This window comes from Plectropomus leopardus, chromosome 12 (assembly GCF_008729295.1).
Source record: "Plectropomus leopardus isolate mb chromosome 12, YSFRI_Pleo_2.0, whole genome shotgun sequence".
NCBI lineage: Eukaryota > Metazoa > Chordata > Actinopteri > Perciformes > Serranidae > Plectropomus > Plectropomus leopardus.
Window position 1 is genome coordinate 31,594,465 of NC_056474.1, and position 19,438 is coordinate 31,613,902.

Sequence of the window (19,438 nt, forward strand, 5' to 3'; positions counted from 1 at the left end):
GGTTATGCAGACTGAAAAGATCTGAGGTAGAGCTTAATTGAAAGTTTTTCTTGATTGGCTAGTGGCTTCATCACACTTTTGTATCCTTGTGTGATTGGTTTAAAACAGTGTCCTTGAGGCAGCAATGACATCACCTTTTTCGCTTACGAAAAAATATATTTTATATCAAACCAAGACCTGTAGTATGATCAGCAGCAGCCAGTTGATGGCTGTGGTGATTTTGGTGACACTACAATACATAAAAGTGGAGTTATTAAATTTGATTTCTAATAAAAATTCCATAAAATTATGAGTTTTTTTAAAAAAAAAATCAAACCAAGTGTTGTAGTATGATCAGCAGCATCCAGTTGATGGCTGCAGTAAATTTGGTGACACTACAGTGCATAAAAGAGAAGTTATTAAATTTTATTATTAATATAAATTCTTTAAAATGATGTTGTTGTTTTTGTTTTATATATCAAAGTGTTGTAGTATGATCAGCAGGAGCAAGTTGATGGTTGGACAGAGTTTAATTATTCTACAGTATGTAAAAGTGAAGTTATATGAATTTATTATTAATAAAAAATCCTACAGTACATAAGAGTGGAGTTATTACATTTTATTACAAATAAAAATTCCATAAAATTATGATTTAAGAAAAAAAAATCAAACCAAGAGTTGTAGTATGATCAGCAGCATCCAGTTGATGGCTGCAGTAAATTTGGTGACACTACAGTACATAAAAGAGAAGTTATAAAATGTTATTATTAATAAAAATTCTTAAAATTATGATTTAAAAAAAAAAAAAAAAAAATCAAACCAAGTGTTGTAGTATGATCAGCAGGAACCAGATGATGGTTGGACAGAGTTTAATTCTTCTGCAGTGCATAAAGGTGAAGTTATTGCATTTTATTATAAAGTTTCTTAAAATTATATCTATCTATCTATCTATCTATCTATCTATCTATCTATCTATCTATCTATCTATATATATATATATATATATATATATATATATATAATTTTATTTATTATATTTATTTATATTATTATATTTTATTTTTTTAATTTATTTTATATATATATATATATATATATATATATATCATAAAACAAGTGTTGTAGTTTGATCAACAGGAGCCAGTGATTTTGGTGACACTACAGTGTATAAGACTGAAGTTATTGAATATCTGTGTAGTGTTTCTTCTTCGCTGCTGTAGCGGTTTTGCAATTTGCAGACGGTCCCTATCCACTCGTCTCACAGCCGGCTGCTCATTGACACCAATGTTATTTCTGCAGCTTGAAAGACAGCTACTTTTGATAAAACTGGGCTTGTAGCACATTGTCTACCTTACAACGATGGGAAAGAGGCCTCGTTTATGTTTTGACAACGTATCACTAATGAGTTATTGATGCCGGAAGTCCGAATCTGTGAATATCTTTCCAACTTTACCGAATTTATGCCAAATACGATATCTTGTTCGTAATGACCTCTTCCTTTGACGGCTCTGGAACTGGGCACAGAGGTTTTTTGGGATGGGGATTTATGTTCACATTGTTACTTTTATTTTTTTGTTTTACTGTTATTTATTAGAACGAGACTACAATTTTTAATGACAGAAGTGCAATTATTTACTTTTTATAATGTTACACTTGTTTTTTTTTTTGTTTTTTTATACTTGTGTGTGTACTACTATGTTGTGATGTACTGTTACTGTTTCGGCATGGGCATGCCATATTAGAGCATATTAGAGACTTCCTTCTCAGTGTTATGAGAGACCGGGTTGCGTTTAGAATAGAAAAAGCGGAACAAAAGGCTAGCGTTCACAGGCAGCCAAAACAGCCCGCAGGGATTTCTTCCACATATGCTTATCTCAGTATCTCAGACACTGTAGTGGTCTTTAACGTGGCCATCCAACGCTGTAACAGGATTAATAGTTTGAAAAAGCAGGAAAAGCATAATATGACTCCTTTGAGGTATTGAAAAAAAAGACTTTCTTTGCAATATATGCTCCATTTTTAAGGTAGTGTATGTTAAGAAGAAATGAGCTCTGCTATTTTGTAACAGAATTTAACAAAAAGCAGTAATTTTATTGTAATTTTGTAATTTTACTTTTAGTACATAAGTACATTTAACCCATATGGCTCTGTGCACAAAATGCACTTTTAAAATCTTAAGCTTTAAAAAATATTATGCATTTACATTATTTTCTATTTTCGTTGTTATTTTTTCTTACATTAGTTGTAATCATAAATATCGTATACTCATTAATTTTCAGGATTTTAAACCTTTAAATGGCAGGTTTTTGTCATGACACCACTGTATTTTAAATGAATAACCCACCACAAAAAATAATTTTCAATATACTGCATACTAAGTAGTTAAATGAAGCTGTGGAGAAAACACTCCAAACACAGGGTGGCGGTGTTGAAGCTGCGCTGATTAGCAGCCGCAACACGAAGCTAAAAAGGCGAAGAGAAAGAAGCAGCTGATGCTGGGCGGAGCTCTGATGAGGAAGAGGAACCACAACAACAGAACGTCTTCAGAAATATCGTTGATAGATTTGTAAATATGTGTTTCACACTCACACCCTGAGTGAAGTGCCCGAGGTAACTCAATTTCCTGGGTTTGTAAAGCGAACTATTTTTATATTCGTTAAGCTAGTGATAGCCTTTTGCCTTTCTTCGTTAGCTTAGCTCCTGCTATTACATTTACCTGGACAACTTGAGCTAACGTTAAATATTAGTGTTAGCTTGTGCTTTTATTTGGCACTATATGTCACAGTGAATAGCTTGTGCGGCGTCTGTGTGCCAGCAGGTAAAATAAAAACCAACGTCACGCTAGCATTAGCAAGTTACCCGCTAGCTTACTTGCTGACATTACATTAGCGTACAGTGCTAACGTACCTGACACTAAACCACATCTACTGAAGTCATTCAACAGCGTTTGACAGCTCAACAGTTCCAAGACATTTTTAGAAAGGCTGTGCCACAGTTGTCCTCTCATGCCCCCGGTCCCATTGTGTCCAGTGTCCCATAATAAAAGGATAGTTCAACATTTTTTAATGGGGTTGTAAGGAGTTCTTACACAAAGACAGTGTATTACATACAGTAGATGTGAGTCAACTGTTTGGGGATGTGTTTTAGTGTGTCTGTATTCTTCTCTTTCAGCTCCAGAGTGTTTGCATGAAGCCTTTGGATTTGACTGGTACTTTATAGGACGGAGCAACACTATGGAGGAGACGAGTCGGGAGGCGGTTGCCACGGCGGTGCAGCGCGTGGCAGGGATGCTGCAGAGGTCCGATCAGCTGGATAAAGTGGAGCAGTACAGAAGAAGAGAGGCACGCAAGAAGGCCTCTGTGGAAGCCAGGCTGAAGGTAATGACAGACAGTGCAGTGCCGTTCAGCTAAGACTCCTTCATTTTACTCATCTATTCACTGACTGTTCTCTAGTAGTAAACGGTGAAAAATCAGCTTTCTGAAAGTGTCAAGGGCCCAAAATACAGAGATGCTCAATTTTAAATGAAAAAAAAGTAAGCACAAGGGGGAAAACAGCCATTACAACAATCCTCAGAAGCAGGGAATGGTTTTTTTATTCATTCTCAATAAATTATTTATATATAAAATATCTGATTATCAAAATAGTAATCAGTGGTGAATTAAGACATGGATGTCCAAGTATTTTAAATGCATGTCTTTTATTGGGTAAGGGATTTATTTTTGAACTGAGCGAAGAAGAAAAAAAACGTTTGACATTTCCATTTTTTCTCTCTTTGTTGAAACATTATTTTAGGTTAGAGGACATTATCGCAAATAGACGTAACAATTTAAGAATGTGAAAGAAAATGGAGTGTATTAAGGCCACGTTTAGAAGACTGATGATCATAGTGATTATGTTTTTGTTTGTTTTGTTCTTTAGTAATAGTGTATTTGTTTCTGTGTTTTGTTCTTTGTTTTGTGGCATCTATTAGTGGCATGGCGATGTGGTGGTTATATGGTGCATCTTGTGTCCATTAGTTTAATGTTATGAATATAATACTTTTCTTTTTTTTCAAGAGTATGGATACACGTCCAGAGAGAGAGAGTGCCCCCCCCCAATTCAGACCAAAGTCAGTCAAACTGTAAAACTGGGCAGCGCTGATCAAATATGAACAAAGATTATGTCTTTTCTAAAATGTTTTCACAAACACAGTTTGTTGCACTTTTTGGCTAATATGCAAGAATTTGTTAACAGGAAGTGTGCACCTTACTGTTTCCTGTGTTGCATAAACCAGGAGTGTCCAAATTATTTTGAATATGGGCTAGATTTAGGGCTGCACCTAACGATTATTTTTTTAATCAATTTACGTACAGATTATTTTTTCGATTAAGCTATCAGTTATTTTTTAATAGATCTAACTACTATTAATTTATTACTTGATTAATATAGCAACAAATTTGCCAAAAATAACATTCTGAACTTGTCTTACACTGCAGGGCATTATTCCCCAACAAACATAGCCCAGTCTTAACTGGTGATCTGTGTTTTACAGTCTGATATAAAGTCTCTCCAAAATAAAATTAATGCAAGAGCTTGTTCCACTCAAGTAAAAGGAATGTAGTGCAATCTACATTTAGCAATCCAACAGCAAAATAGATAAATAATGTAAAATTCAAGTCACTTTTAGGAGGAGTAACAAAACAGTTACTCTTTGTTACATTAACAAACCTCAAATCTAGCAGCCCAACAAAACATCTTACAGTAAAATTAGTGCAATTTGCATAACACTATAACTTTCTCTAACAGAAATAATAATAACCAGTACATTCTTTCTGCATCAGAATAGTCCAGCCTTAACTGGGCCTGCATTGGGGTAGTTGTAGGTTTCAAATTTCAAAAGTATTTCTCTTTCTACTGCAGAGACAGGATAGTGTTATGAAAAGACCATCTTTCAATTTCACTGAAGTAAATTCCCCTCCCATCCTCGATGCTGGATTTTATATCCATGTTAATCTTTGGTGCTTATTTTCTTCTTCCCATTTGCAACAGTCTGTTATTGTTTGGGTGGAGGCAGCTTTGTAATAGTGTATTTTACAGTGGCCTTGCATTCAGCATTCTGTTGTACGTACAATGTGACACATACAGCAAGACAGACAGCAAGCATTTATCATACACTGTACCACAGTGTTATTTGTAGACAAAAAGAATAATAACCTTAACTTGTCCTCATGTCCCCTGATGTCTTTCAGGCAGCCATCCAGTCCCAGCTGGACGGCGTTCGCACTGGACTGACCCAGCTGCACAGCGCCCTGCTGGATGTCAAAGACATCCAGGGCTCACTGGCTGATGTTAGCAAAGACTGGAGGCAGAGCATCAACACCATAGAGAACCTAAAAGATGTCAAGGATGCTGTAGTTCAACACAGTCAGCTGGCCTCAGCAGTGGAAAACCTTAAAAACATTTTCTCTGGTAAGTAAATGTCAGCCCGATCTAAACGATATCAATGATTGTCTCATCACAGATGATGTACTGTCACTTCAGAAACATCTCAGGCTTCAGTTAGGTCTGACACAACAAGCTATCCTTGAAGTTTGACTCAACTCAGAGCTTTTCTCTCCTGTTCTCTCTGTGTCATTCTGCTGTGCGTACAGTCCCAGAGATCGTGGCAGATACGCAGCAGCTGATAGAGCAGGGAGAGCTGCTGCAGGCTCACAGGAAGCTGATGGAGCTGGAGTGTTCACGTGATGACCTCATGTATGAGCAGTACCGCATGGACAGCAAGAACACAAGTGACATGAACCTCATCTCCATTTATTTTGAAGATGTAAGTTGTAGTGATAGATGCTTTAAGTATTGTAACATCACTGTGAAAGGTCTGAACATCACACATATCATCATCATCATCAGAAGTGCACTAAACAGAGCCTTTACCTCAACTCTGGGTATTGCCTCAGAGACAAGACTGATCTAAAACCAGTGCTGTTAATGTTTTATGTCATTTGGAAAATGTTATTGGTTTGTGAGAATTTTAACTGCCTAACAATGATATCTATACTTTAAAGGAGCAGTGTGTAGGACTTAGGAGGATATAGTGTCATCTAGTGGTGCAGATTGTAAAATGCAACCTGCTGAAACGTCTCCTGGTTAAGATTTCTTTCAGGTTTTTTTGTTCAGGAAGTTTTCACCGTGAGCGGAATTATTCGCAGAGGTCTCCTCCTCTCTGAAACAAACAGACCTGGTGATTAAACCCAGCCAAAACACTGAATAAAGCAGTTTCACGTTACAATTCAGACATGTCATTAGCCAAGCAAATGATAATGCATGCTCCCCTTTATAACTGATAACTTAAATATCAGATGTTCAAGAGGTTTTTAGCTGGAGCTGAATAATCCAGAGGTCTCTTTCTCTCTCAAATAAATAGACCAGGTGTAGTTTGACATCGTGTTTTACCAACACTCTTCTGAGTGACATTCACTCGAGCTTTCTCCATAAACAGCCCTCTAACATCAGAAGAGACCCCTCACATCCTGGACACCACTTGTTTGAACCCTCCCCTCAGGCAGACTAAGAATCACACTCACACACACACACACACACACACACACGTACCAACAGACTGAGAAACTTTTTTTTGCCCCAGAGCAGTGGACAGGATGCTGAACACCATAACCCATTTACAGTGAACAGCATTGTCTTGCTGCAGGAAACATAAAATACTAATTTGATAAAACACATTTAATTGCAAACCATGAGCCTTACTGTTGAATTGTTGTAAGCACATCTGTTGAATGTTTTGAGCGGATTTTGTCTTGAACTAAAGATAGTTTAACTTTCTGATAGACAATGTAGTGGTATTCTGTTAAAGTCATTTTTAGTTCTTTTGTAGCCACATAAGCTCTTGGGTATTTGGTTTTCACCCTCTCTCTGTTCCCCTCCAGGTTCAGGGCTTGTCAGATGAGCTGGCCAAGCAGTTATGGATGGTGCTGCAGAGGGCCATGGTTACGGTTCGCCGTGACCCTACCATGCTGGTGTCAGTGGTTCGCATCATTGAGCGGGAGGAGAAGATCGATCGACGAATGGTCGACCGTAAGAAGCAGACCGGGTTCATCCCACCTGGACGACCCAAACGGTGGAAAGACAGGATGTTCGAGGTGAGGGGGGTGATGAAGGATCAGGGTAATACTCCTTAAATGCTTTCAGTTATCAAGGATATTACTGCACCAATTAGAATGAAGCTGATTATGTCTTTGTACTTAAGGTTGTTCACTTCCTAGCCCTAAGTTTGAGGACCCTTGTTTTTTTTTTCATTGGACTCATCCTCTTCTTCTTTGATTCTTCTTCCTTATCCATCTCGTCCTTACTTTTTGTTTGCCAAACGTTCTTCTTTTTCTTTTTTCCTTTGCCTTTTTCTTTATGCAACTCTTCTTCCTCTTTGTCTTCTTACTCTACTTGTAGTCCATCTGATGTTTCTTTCAGCTCCTCTTTCAGTTTTTCCTGTGACTATGTGGAGGTTGACAGATTCAAAGTGATGTATCTTGGTGTCACTGGCACGACCCCACTGTGGAACATGACTGTGTTTGTGAAACATGTTGTCACCAGAATATTTCCTTGTAGATCGCATTTTAATGTCAGAAATTAGATGCAGACATCAGGACATTCAGGATAGTCAGGCCATTTTGCGGCAGTATGGAACATCATTGGATTCATGATCAAATTTGATCTGATTAGCTGTGAAAAAGACTTGGCGTCAAAGTGTCAGCTGGCTTTACCTCAGTGAGAAAAGATTTTCTGGTTAGGGTCAAAATTTCATGTGCACATGCACGGTAGTACACGTAAAAGTAGTACACGTAATTCTCAGCTCTACACACACTGGTGCACATAACCTGGTACAGAAAATAAATATTGCAGGGCTGACAACTCTCATGCATTGACGGTGCGGCCTGTGTTGTTGATACTTTTCATATGTCATGTCTCATGTAGTGAAAAACAAATCAATTTATAATTGATTACATTGTGGTGTTGAAACAGACACTGACAGCACACTGACAGACAACACAGTGCAACAACAGCACCGTGAAAAACCCGATCAAACCAGCTGCCATTTGCATTTTGATGCACTTCTATTCATGCTGTTACAGTATCGGTGCTTGGAGAGGCCAAAAAGGATGAAGAAAGACTTGCATTGCAGCAATAATTTATTACGCGTCATATATTTAATAATTCTTGTTGAATATGTGGCATCACCAAAGAGGTCCTATTACGATAAAAAAACATTTTTTTATTAGGTTTGCTGAGAAGTGCTACATTTCTATATAAATGTTCTTATGAACATATATTTCTCTGCACATTACTGTACAGGGAAATTCAACTCAAATTATATTGTAATACACTGAAAATGTCAGCATTTTAAACACTCTTCTTAATTAAATAATGAAATATTTTCTTTTAGAGGTTTACTGAAACCTTCAGTGTATTCCAGGATGACTCTGACTCAAAGTTAATTTGTACAGTTTTGCAAAAGATTACAGGGAAAGTCAGCTCAAATTTCGATGACAACATAATGATTTCCTACATATTTGAACTGTCATAAAAAGAAAATGTCACAGTTGTTGATGTTAGATTGCTTTCAGTGAGATCCAGCCAGAGTTGTGGCTGAAGTGCAGCAAAAGAAGGAACTAAAAAAATTTGAATTGAATTTTTGCATGTGCGTGTTACTTCAGAAGTTACCAGTGATTGTGCACAGAAAGAAGTGTTTTGAGCCCAGCTGGCTAACTGTGCGAGCTCAGCCCCTGAACCAATGAGCTGTTCCTGAACTCTGATGTGTTTCTGCTTGCAGGTGCTGGAGGGGACAGTCAGCACCCGCATTGAGGGCACCCAGGCAGTGACTAGAGAGGTCGATAAAATGTGGCTGGTTCGTCTTTTAGAAATAACCAGGAAATATGTTCTGGATGACCTCATCATTGTCAAGAACCTCATGGTGCAGTGCTTCCCACCACACTACAACACTTTCAACAGGTAACACAAAAATCCATATCAATCAGTCTACACAGAACACATCCCAAACACAAGATTATGGAACACATCGCACCCCTTAACTTCTGAGCACTTTAGATTTGTTCAGCTGAAATTGGACCAGAACAGCATCACCAGAACAGTGTAATTAGTTTAACCATGAATTTTGTGAACTGTGAAAAACTGTTACAGCCACTGCAACTGATGAAACTGCAACAAGTCAAAGAAATCATTGAGCAGATTAGTGTAAGTGTTTGCTGAAATGTTTGTCTGTGTACTTCAGGTTTTTCAGTCTCTACCATAATGCTGTGTCCACTCGTGTCAAAGAACTGGCCTCTGAGGACTTGGAGGCTAATGAGATCGTATCCCTGCTAACCTGGGTCCTCAATACATATAAGAGGTACACACACACATGCACACGCACACACTCAAACACACACTCTGACCAGCTCTGTCAGTGCACATGATGTTTATTGAGGCACATTCTTCAGTTCAAAAAGAGGACTTTATATTCAGTAGCATAGAGGGAAAATTTCTGAAACTCAGTTATGATGTTAGTGATCATTAAGGCTAACCCCAACCATTAGGTTTCTCTTCCTAGTTTGTTTTAGGGTAGTCACTACAGGCCGCCCACCCACAGCCTGATTCTGCTCGGGGGTTCTTCCTCTTAAAGGGGAGCTTTTTACTTGCCCCTTTTGCCCTGCTTGCTCGTGGGGACATGTTCACTTCACTTAAAGGGATACTTTACATATTTCCATCTACCTTCTGTGATTAGAGTATAGAGTATCGAGGCTGATCAACAGACCGACCCACAACTCTCTCCCTCTGTGTCTCCAACTCGGACTGAAATCCAATCAAATGGTAAAACTAGGCAGTGCTGATCAAATATAAAACAAGATTCTGTTATTGTACTGTTTATTTTTCTCCTAAAATGCTTTCAGAAACACATCAGTGCTGTGTTTAGCTGTAATAGGGAGAGTTTTTGAACAGGAAGTGGGCACCATAGTGCTCTCTGCACAGCGAAAACAGAGGCCCAAAACATGAGTTTAAACCGTAAAGCTAAGCAGAACTGATCAAATATAAACGAAGATTGTGTTACTGAGTTGTATATTTTTTGTTGCAAATATTTTAAAATAGAAATATGAGCCAAGATTCTTTTACTTTCCACTTAGTTTTCAGTCGCCAGTCTCACCTCAGATATTTTCAGAATCATGTTTTAGCTTGCTGTTTAACTGTAATACGAGACTGTTTCTTGCCAGCTGGCAGCTGTTGTTGGAAACAGACAAGAACGCGTCACGTCACCCACCAGTAGAAGCATGTATTGACCTGGTTTGTCTACCTCTTACATTCTTTTTTCTCTGTTTTCTGATCATGAAACACCAATTTCAAAACCTATTTGACTCTTCTGCTGCAGAGACATCTATTTTTTTTAAAAGGGGTTGAAGAGAGTTTCATGTTTATGCTGATGCCAGTCAAGTCAAGCTTGAGCTTTATTTGTTGCACATGGTGCAGACATCGCACAAAATTTTGGTTAATTAAAGATGGTGACACAAGTTCAATTCAATTTGATTACTGATTCTTGTTCTTAAACATTAATTTTTATTTATTTAACATTTGTTGTTACGTTTAGCAGCTGTCATTTTTTAACTGTAAAACTCACCTCAGATTTTCGATTATCCAGTGTTATAACAAACAGGTATTTCAACACTTGGTAAAAAAAAAAAACCAGCTAACATTGTATTTGCCATCATCACCATTAGGCTTTAAATAATAGTAGAAAATGTAATAATTGTGTTCGGTCATCTAGTGTCTAAACCCCAGTCTGCTCTTTCTGTTGTTGCAAAACTCGTTCAGATGCAGCAGTGTATTTACCACTTACATGAATGTGTTAGCATAGGATCACGTTACTCACAAGGAACCTGCAGACAGAGTGGATTTTCAGTTATAGATTCTGTGTATGTGTGCGTGCGTATGTTCCAGTGCGGAGATGATGGGCCATCCAGAGCTCTATTCAGAGTGTGACATCAACCAGCTGGAGCCTCTGCTGCCTCAGGATGTGGTGGACGACCTGCTCAGCAAATATGTCAAGACTTTTACAGTAAGCACCACACACACCACGCCCCTTTAGTAATCAGATAATCAGTTTATTTAAATAAAGGATCATTACAAACACACTTATAAAAGCAGTCACACAGTGAGAAAAAACAGAATTCTGTGTAGAGATAGGAAATTCTGATGCATCAAGATGCTTCGATAATCATTTTATAACTGATCTTTATAACGCCTGCCTTTAATTCATTTGGACCTGTTGTTGGAATCCCCACAAAACCAAATAGTCAGTGCTGAGTTGATAATAGATAATTTAATTACAGAAAATAACCAACATTGTCCAACACATTGCTTCCTCCCTGTGTGTCACACCTTCCCCAGTACAGGACTATTAACTGTCAAATAAACATCCACCAAAAAAAAATATCAATGTGTCATAATTATTAAGATTGACAATGTTCCAGAGCATCTCTTTAAGTGTTTGTGTGTCCCTGTCTTCAGTCTAATATAACAGGCTGGCTGCGGAAGGCCCTGGAAACAGACAAGAAGGACTGGCAGAAAGAAACGGAGCCTGAGGCAGATCAAGATGGATACTACCAGACCACGCTGCCCGCCATCGTCTTTCAGGTGACACACACGCAGCACCAACACACACCGCATCTTTGCTTCCTGATCCTCAGTGATTAAAAACATGTTATCTCACTGTTTAACTCTCTTCATCAGATGTTTGAGCAGAACCTGCAGGTTGCTGCGCAGATCGACGGGGATTTTAAAGAGCAAGTTCTGAAGCTCTGTCTGAAACAGATGAACACTTTCCTTATCAGGTATGGTTTTCATAGTTTCTGACTTTCCTTTGGTGTGAGAAACCTATCCTTTAGATTGATTGGGTGCATTTCACCAAAAACCCAATAAAGGAAGATGTCAGAATCTGAATTTAAGGTCAAATGTAAAATATCATTTTTCCACTGCCCATGGTTTTGTGGCTTTTAAAGTTACCGTTTGATTATTGTTTGGATGCAAACAGCAATCAAGAGAATAAACGGTTGCAATAATTCAAATGTTTCTTGTATAAACCTGATAGATGTGTGTGTTGTTGTGTGCAGGTACAGAGAGGAGGCTGTGACCTACAAAGAGGAGCACCTGAGAGACAGACAGCTGCCTCAGTGTTACGTTCAGTACATGATTGCCATCATTAACAACTGCCAGACATTCAAGTAAGAGCTCGTTTTATATAGCAAAAGATTCACTGAATTCAGTCAATGATGACTTTGTTCATAATTAAATGCTACATGACCATCAGACTTGATGCTTGTGGGGCAACATTTAATCTTGTCAGTGATTAAATACTCTTGTAATAATTATTGATTTGATTTCCACACTCCTGGGCCTTTGATAAAAATTGAGTCAACATAGTACTATGAAATAAAACCATAGACTTGAAAGTTTCAGACAGTGATAAGGGCAAAAATCTTTGCTGTTTTCAAGACAAATTAAAATGATGGGGTAATAAAGTATCTTAAAGTTTTTGTATATATAATTGCATCAAGTAGGCTATTAACACAATAATAAATGTAAATAAAAATAAACCTTGGCAATTTATAGTCAAAATATCTTAAAACCTGGGTTTTTCATCTCTGAGGCTATATTTAACCAAATCTGTTCCACTCAATTTTTTTAATGCAATACCAAACAAATGTGTTTGCAAGAAAATAAAAAATATTTTTTCATAGTAATTTTTGAAAATTAAAGATTCCTCGCTTGGGTTAAAAAAAACTATATATACTTTAAAAAAAATGTTCTGCAACAACTGTTAATGTTAGCAGCTAAATTTAAAAAAGCAAATTATCCTCTGGGTTTCTTGGATGTTAAGTACAATTTTCAACCAGAAAAAAACATGCAACTCGAGGAGCGTAGAATATGTATCGGAAAATAGTATTGTGGCTAGTTTCTGAAACCAAATAGAAAAAAAGAGAAGCAAAATAAGTTTTATGTGAAACAACAACAACAACAGAAAAAGAAATATAATATTAAAACAAAGAAGAGAAAAAATGAAAGGAAATTCCATCATACAGGTCCGTACATGTCAGTGCACAGTTCTAGCGTTTAATCTTTGTTACGATTAGATTATGGCTGCTCGAGGAGCAGATGGAAGGAAGCTTAAACTGTCACTGATGATTTCACCAGCTTGATATGCCACATTCCACAGGCAAGCACTGAGAAAGACCTCCAGCTAATGGCATGCTTTGGACACGTTTGACAAACGAGCGCATACCTTTTTTTGGTATATTTATTTATTTGGTGTAAGAAGTTGTATATGTTAGTATGAACTTCTATAAAGTGGATGGCCAGTGGCAGATCTGCAGGTGAAACAACAGTGACATCCTGTTTTAATATACAGCAGCAACACACCAACAGACAGCAGGGGCGTGTGGCAGTAAAGAATTGACATAAACAAAAATTACAAAATTATCTCATTATGAAAATGAATTCTAAATATTTCTTAATGAGTTTAGATTTATTTATTTTCTTAGCTAAATTGTTGTTTTATTTACATTTGACATTCATTTACATCACTGTCTTTTTATATTTTTTTTATCATAAGTGGGGTTGCATATTGTAATGCCTGAGCGTTCTCGTATGTGTCCCTCAGAGAGTCCATCAACAGTCTGAAGAAGAAGTACTCGCAGTCATCAGAGCCCACTGACAGTGATGCTGCTATAGAGAGGACCCTCAATGAGGTGGCTAAGGATGGATGTCAGTTCCTGCTGGATGAAGTCTTCCTAGACCTTGAAGTAAGAGAGGCTCGTATTGGACTGAGCTATATTTTATATTTAAAGGGCGTTCATTGTATTTTACACACTGTATTTGTTCTTTTCTACAAAGTCATTTGTATTTTGTTAAAATATTTGAACGTGTAAATTTATGTGAAATCTGACAAAAGTTTTGATGATGATGATGAATCATTGATGGATGAATGGTTTCCTTCTCTGCATATGAAGTCCTAAGTCCGAGTAAAGCTAAAAGAAAAAAAAAGGTGCAATGAGTTTGTCATATAACAGAAAAAATGTGTTATTGACCACCAAATTTAAATCATTAAAATATTAAATAAAATTAGGTTTCAAAACTTAAAGAAAAAAAAATCTCTATTCTCTTCTCCAAGATGCTAGTGTCCACTGAAGGAGCTGAAGTTAGGAGCCTAAAGTTTGCTGCATTCTCCAAGCCTTCTGAGCTCTTGCAGTCTAATAAAGACATGGATAAACATCTCTTTTGGATGCCAGTTATATAAACACATGCAGAATATCTGTCAGTGATGTACCTTTCAGTCATATTTGCCCGAATCCGCTACCTTTCCCACCAGCAGTGACTGCTCACTGCTCTGGGTGTGTGCTTTGTGCTAACGTTAGCTGCTATTAGCTGCTGAATGAGAGTCTGTCACAGCAGCTGTTCTCATTCTTTGGCTCAGGGTGTTTATGTTACTGTGATACAGCGCCTAGCAACAGTCTGTAGCTGTGCAGCAGATCGTTCTTTGCCTCGGAGACGGGTGTGCTTTGTGCTACTCAGTTAGCTGCTAACGATTGTCTGCTCCTTCACAGCGGCTCATTCCTTGTTTTTATAGAGTGAGGCTTTTAAGCCCACCCAAAAAATCCTGAACACAGAAATGGAGAAAAACTGTTAAACAGTTGAACTTCACAATTTAACAGCCGCAGTTCTCAGTCTTATCATGTTTTCAACAAGTATTTTCTAAGATTTTTAATATGTTTAGAAGAAATCATTGATAATGCTATAAGCAAACTTTAAAGGGCCAGTTAACCGTTTCTATAAAGAGAAACATATTCCCACATAGTTTTCTATCTACACTGGAGTATGATCTGTGAGGTTATGAGGTTTCCTTGTATATAACTTCTTTCACCATTCAAATACATTTACGTGAAATTATTTTGATTTGTGCTGCTCACTGCTAACATCCCTTTACTAAAGAGTTTTTCAGTTACTTTGAATAATTCACAGAGACTTGCTGTAAATAATTGAATTGACAGTAACACAATATGCAGTAGGAAATCATTTTGGTGTTTACACCACAGAATAAATTATCTCCTCTTTTCTTCTTTTTGCAAACATTTGCTAAGAGTAAAGAGCACATTTTACAAAAACTTAAAAACTCACTGCGCTGTCATTCATTTGTTTACAGCAACAGTATGTAAGTACTTGGTAAGAGATGCATAAATGGAGTTAAGACAGATCACTTGCCTTTTGCTTTTCCTTGTTATCAACCGTAAAAAGGACAAAAACAAATTAAGGGAATTCTACCAATTTAACAAAATGTTCCCAACAGATTAAACTGCTTTGGTTTTGACGTGTCTTTGACTAGCATCACCTGAACGAGCTGCTGACCAGGAAGTGGCTGACGGGCTCTCATGCTGTGGACACCATCTGTGTGACAGTGGAGGACTACTTCAATGACTTCAACAAGATCAAGAAGCCCTTTAATCAGGTAGGATGGGAGCAGAGCACTGCACTCTCAGCACGCCATGTCCTAAAAATTCTCACTTCATTTACCAAAATTTCATGGAAATGTGTGTCACATTGTAACAATGCCACAATGTCATTGTTATCCTGTGACGTGTGCAGGAGATGACGAGTGAGGCCCTGCGCAGGGTGGTGGTGGAGTACATTAAAGCGGTGATGCAGAAGAGGATCACCTTTAAAAACGCAGATGAGAGGAGGGAGGGAGCGGAGAGGATGATCAAAGAGGCTGATCAGTTCAAGTTTCTCTTCAGGAAACTGGCTGCTGTGAGTTCACAATCAGGGTCCCGCCCAGAGCCCGAAAAAGTCTTAAAATTTCTTCTTTTTTTTATTTTTTTGAGTCTGTGTGTGCATGGCTTTCTAGAAGGCACCCCCCCACCCCCCCCCACCCCCCATCCAATATGATACTCCTTGGCAAATACAACATATTGGATGACATAATTGAACCCTTAGGGCCCACTTTAATATTACACACACTCGTATCGCTCTTCACCCAAAATGCACTTTTCAAAGTCAAGAAAGCTAAAGAAATATACATCAAAATTATTTTCTGCTTTCATTGAGGGCTTTATTTGTTTTTTTTTGCCAACATCAGTCTTAATCATAAACATCAAATATTCATTGATTTTCAGAATTTAAACACTTTAAATGCCAGGTTTTATACTCACACTCATACCACTCTGCACATAGAATGTGCATTTCAAAATCAAGCTATAAAAATATTATACATAAATATGATTTTTTTTACTTTCATGACATCATCAGGTGGAAAAAAGTGAAAATGACAAATTCCAAGGCAAAAGTCCAGAATGACACCCAGTGTATTTTAGAATTATTGTAGGAACTGAGCTGGGAATTGCAAAGTGCGTAAAGTGCACCAAACCGTACGTCAGGGTTAAGAACACTGTAAAAAAAAAAAAACATGTCACATAAGTCAAACGATTGATGACAGGCTGCTGGTAAATATCAGTACAGAATCATAACAATAACATCTCATTTTTGGCTACCCCCTATACATAGCTCCAAATGGGAGGAAGGCAGTCACAGTCCAAAGACTGTGTACTCCCATGGTCTGTGCGCTTTGTCTGCATGATGTGTCTTCCTCTATATTTTGAGATTTAATTTTTGGGTTGTTTTTTTTTGTTATATCGGTGATCACGGCAGACAGATCTCTGTGCTCTGATCAGCTTAAGAGCAACATAGTGCTGGTGTTGTAATAACACGTAACCAGACTCTACGTTCACGATTTTGATTCACACAAAACATCTTCTGACCATTTTTGTTTAGCACATTTTTATTAGTAAAGTGTGAATTTGACTGACACTACAAGATCATTTCTTTTTTCGTACACATAATGGAGACCTTCCTTGCTTAATGTTTTTGATAGCTCCTTTGCACAAAAGCAATTACTTAAAAAATCTCATTATTAGTTTGGTAAGTCTGTTATTGGGCATGCTGATTAATCTATGCCACCATGGCAACACCTCAAACAAATGCTGCACCTCACGTCTCCCATATCAATCAAACGCTGCTTGTTACGACATTTTTACTTTGCTGTAATCTGGCAAAAAAAAAAGAAGATGAAGAGAGAAGAGATGCATGAAGGGAAATAAGGCAGGATCACCTTAAAACTCATGAAGACTCATGTGGACTCAGTAGACAGAGGGAGAAGCAGAAGAAGAGAGGGAAGCTGGAGAAAAGACAGGGACAGCTGACCTGGAGGAGGTGAGTGAGAGTAGTTTGATTTTTGTAAACTGTAAGAGAATACAATGGAGTCAAAGTCTATCATGAACCTTTTTTGACACTTTATATAGATCTATAGACACAGTCACTGACTATCTGATATTTGCTTCAGAGGATTCAGGGACAGAAGAGAGGTATACAAGCACAGGTGAGTGAGAATAGATAGAATATGATAAACTATCGCACTTTGTTGAATATATTGTCTACAACTACATTTAATTAGGCCGGACAGTTTGGGGATTTTTTCAGTTGTCAGTGGCTGCATTCACATGCACACTAATATTTTAATATTATTTGGAAAATGACAATATTCTGAATTTAATGTGGGTCATTTAAACAGCATATTAACTGCAGTTTGTGACACAAAGTCACTTGTCTGTTTACGGTCAGTTCTGTGCTGACAATGCACAGAACTGACCGTAAACAGACACTGGATAGTCTGGGTACGCTGTACACAAACCAACCTGCCAACCGTTTGCAGGGCTGGTGCAGAGATGCATGCCCAAAAGAAAAGCCAACATTTTTGATCAAAAGGAGAAACACACCTACTTTTAAACATTATGAAAGACATCAAGATTTTGGATATGCACAATATTGAAAAACCAAACTTTTTATTGAAGTAATGAATGAGAGAGGCTGAATTGCAAGTAGGACGCTTTGAAAAAAAAATCCTGTTTTGATGCAAAGAAGCAAAATGACAAACCGTTTTAGCCCGTCCATTCTTCTATATTTAGACACGCTAAACAACATGTTAGGGCACGTTATGCACTATCCCCATAGTCATTTGCTAGTTAAACTGGACGTACTAGAGATGAATTGTCTCCTGTGAATATGTCCGCTCTGACAAAGCCTTCAGGTTGGGCCACCAGACACCACACAGCATCCACGAATGCGTTTGTTGACATTTTAATGGTCCCCTGTTAGGATGGAGAGGCATGTTAATTTTTGTTGTCTGGTGTGTGCAGGGTGAAGACACAGACCCGCTTTGTGGAGCCATCGCTGCCATCGCTGAAGTGTTCAAGCTGACTGACCCCACGCTGCTGTTCCTGGAGGTCACCACTCTGGTGTCCAAATATCCCGACATCAGGTGCACACCGTCACACTCGCGTATCAAGCCTTTTAATAGTTTTATATCTAACATTATATTTTCTCTGTGATCAGGAGGTAATCACAAAGCAGGCTGATGTCACGTTACCTAAATATTAACTTGAAGGTTTTTTGGCCCTCCTGCTCTCCTTAGGGAGGAACACATCCAGGCGTTGCTGGCAGTGCGTGGCGATGCCAGCAGGGAAATGCGCCAGATGATCATTGGGACTCTCAGCGAGAACAAAGTATCTTACTCTGGTGTTACACAGCCCATCTTCAAAGACATCACCGTGCCCACCATCACTATGACGACCATGACCACCATGACCTCCATGGCAACTGCAAAGCTCCTCAAATAAAGCCAATAGCCACAACTCTATTTCCACCTTCAGCACCTTCAAACACGATAACGTGACACTTTTTTCTAAAATATTCAGGCATTTTTAATTGTTAAATGCAGTGTGCTGCAATTTCTGTCCCCAGCCTTGATTTGCTCTTCTATTGTCACTCTGAATACATGTGTGCTTTAACAAAATAATAAAAGTATACTTGTGATAATGTGTGGTATGACTACTAACTGGAGGTTGAAGAATCATAGGTTGTTTTTATTCTCATCTTCCTCTGCTGCATTTCTGTTCCTTCTCCACCTCTAACTGTAGTTTGACTGCCATGCACAGTTCACTTTCTAACAGGCTCTTCTTTATTTGTCAGTTTACCCTTAAAAACCAGCAAACTGGCTTGACTTCTCCTAGAAACATGGAAAGAAAGCAACAAGCAGCTTAACAAGAAATTGCCCAAATATTACTGAACTTTTTTTAAAAAAAATTACCTGACAATAAGCATGCAGCATGTGTATATATATACATATATATATATATATACATATAAACAAACAGTCAACAACTAGAGCTACACAGAGGAGGGGAGGAAAAACAACAGAATGTGGGGTTGTGTAATAGTAGGGTCAGTCAGTTATGCAGGGTTGTGTGTGTGTCTTTTAGTGTTCTTGTATGTGCGTGGAGGTTAAACAGACTGTGTGTGTGTGTGTGTGTGAGAGAGAGAGAGA

The 19,438-nt window shown here is 38.0% G+C and overlaps 1 protein-coding gene across 2 annotated transcripts; it reads left to right on the top strand.

The window, feature by feature from the left end:
- The first annotated feature begins 2,474 nt into the window (after window positions 1-2,474).
- Window positions 2,475-18,930, top strand: exoc3 (exocyst complex component 3). 2 transcript variants are annotated; one of them, XM_042498174.1, is made up of 16 exons: window positions 2,475-2,606; window positions 3,151-3,356; window positions 5,208-5,427; window positions 5,610-5,782; window positions 6,897-7,109; window positions 8,795-8,973; window positions 9,254-9,370; window positions 10,951-11,068; window positions 11,521-11,646; window positions 11,743-11,843; window positions 12,123-12,233; window positions 13,670-13,811; window positions 15,389-15,511; window positions 15,649-15,810; window positions 18,252-18,373; window positions 18,527-18,930. In XM_042498174.1, the coding sequence occupies exons 2-16, from the start codon at window positions 3,213-3,215 to the stop codon at window positions 18,729-18,731; spliced, it is 2,256 nt and encodes a 751-aa protein (XP_042354108.1). In that variant the 5' UTR covers window positions 2,475-2,606; window positions 3,151-3,212; the 3' UTR covers window positions 18,732-18,930. The 2 variants fall into 2 exon arrangements, with proteins under 2 accessions (XP_042354108.1, XP_042354107.1); XM_042498173.1 differs by having other exon boundaries at window positions 2,475-2,589.
- Window positions 18,931-19,438: the final 508 nt, after the last annotated feature.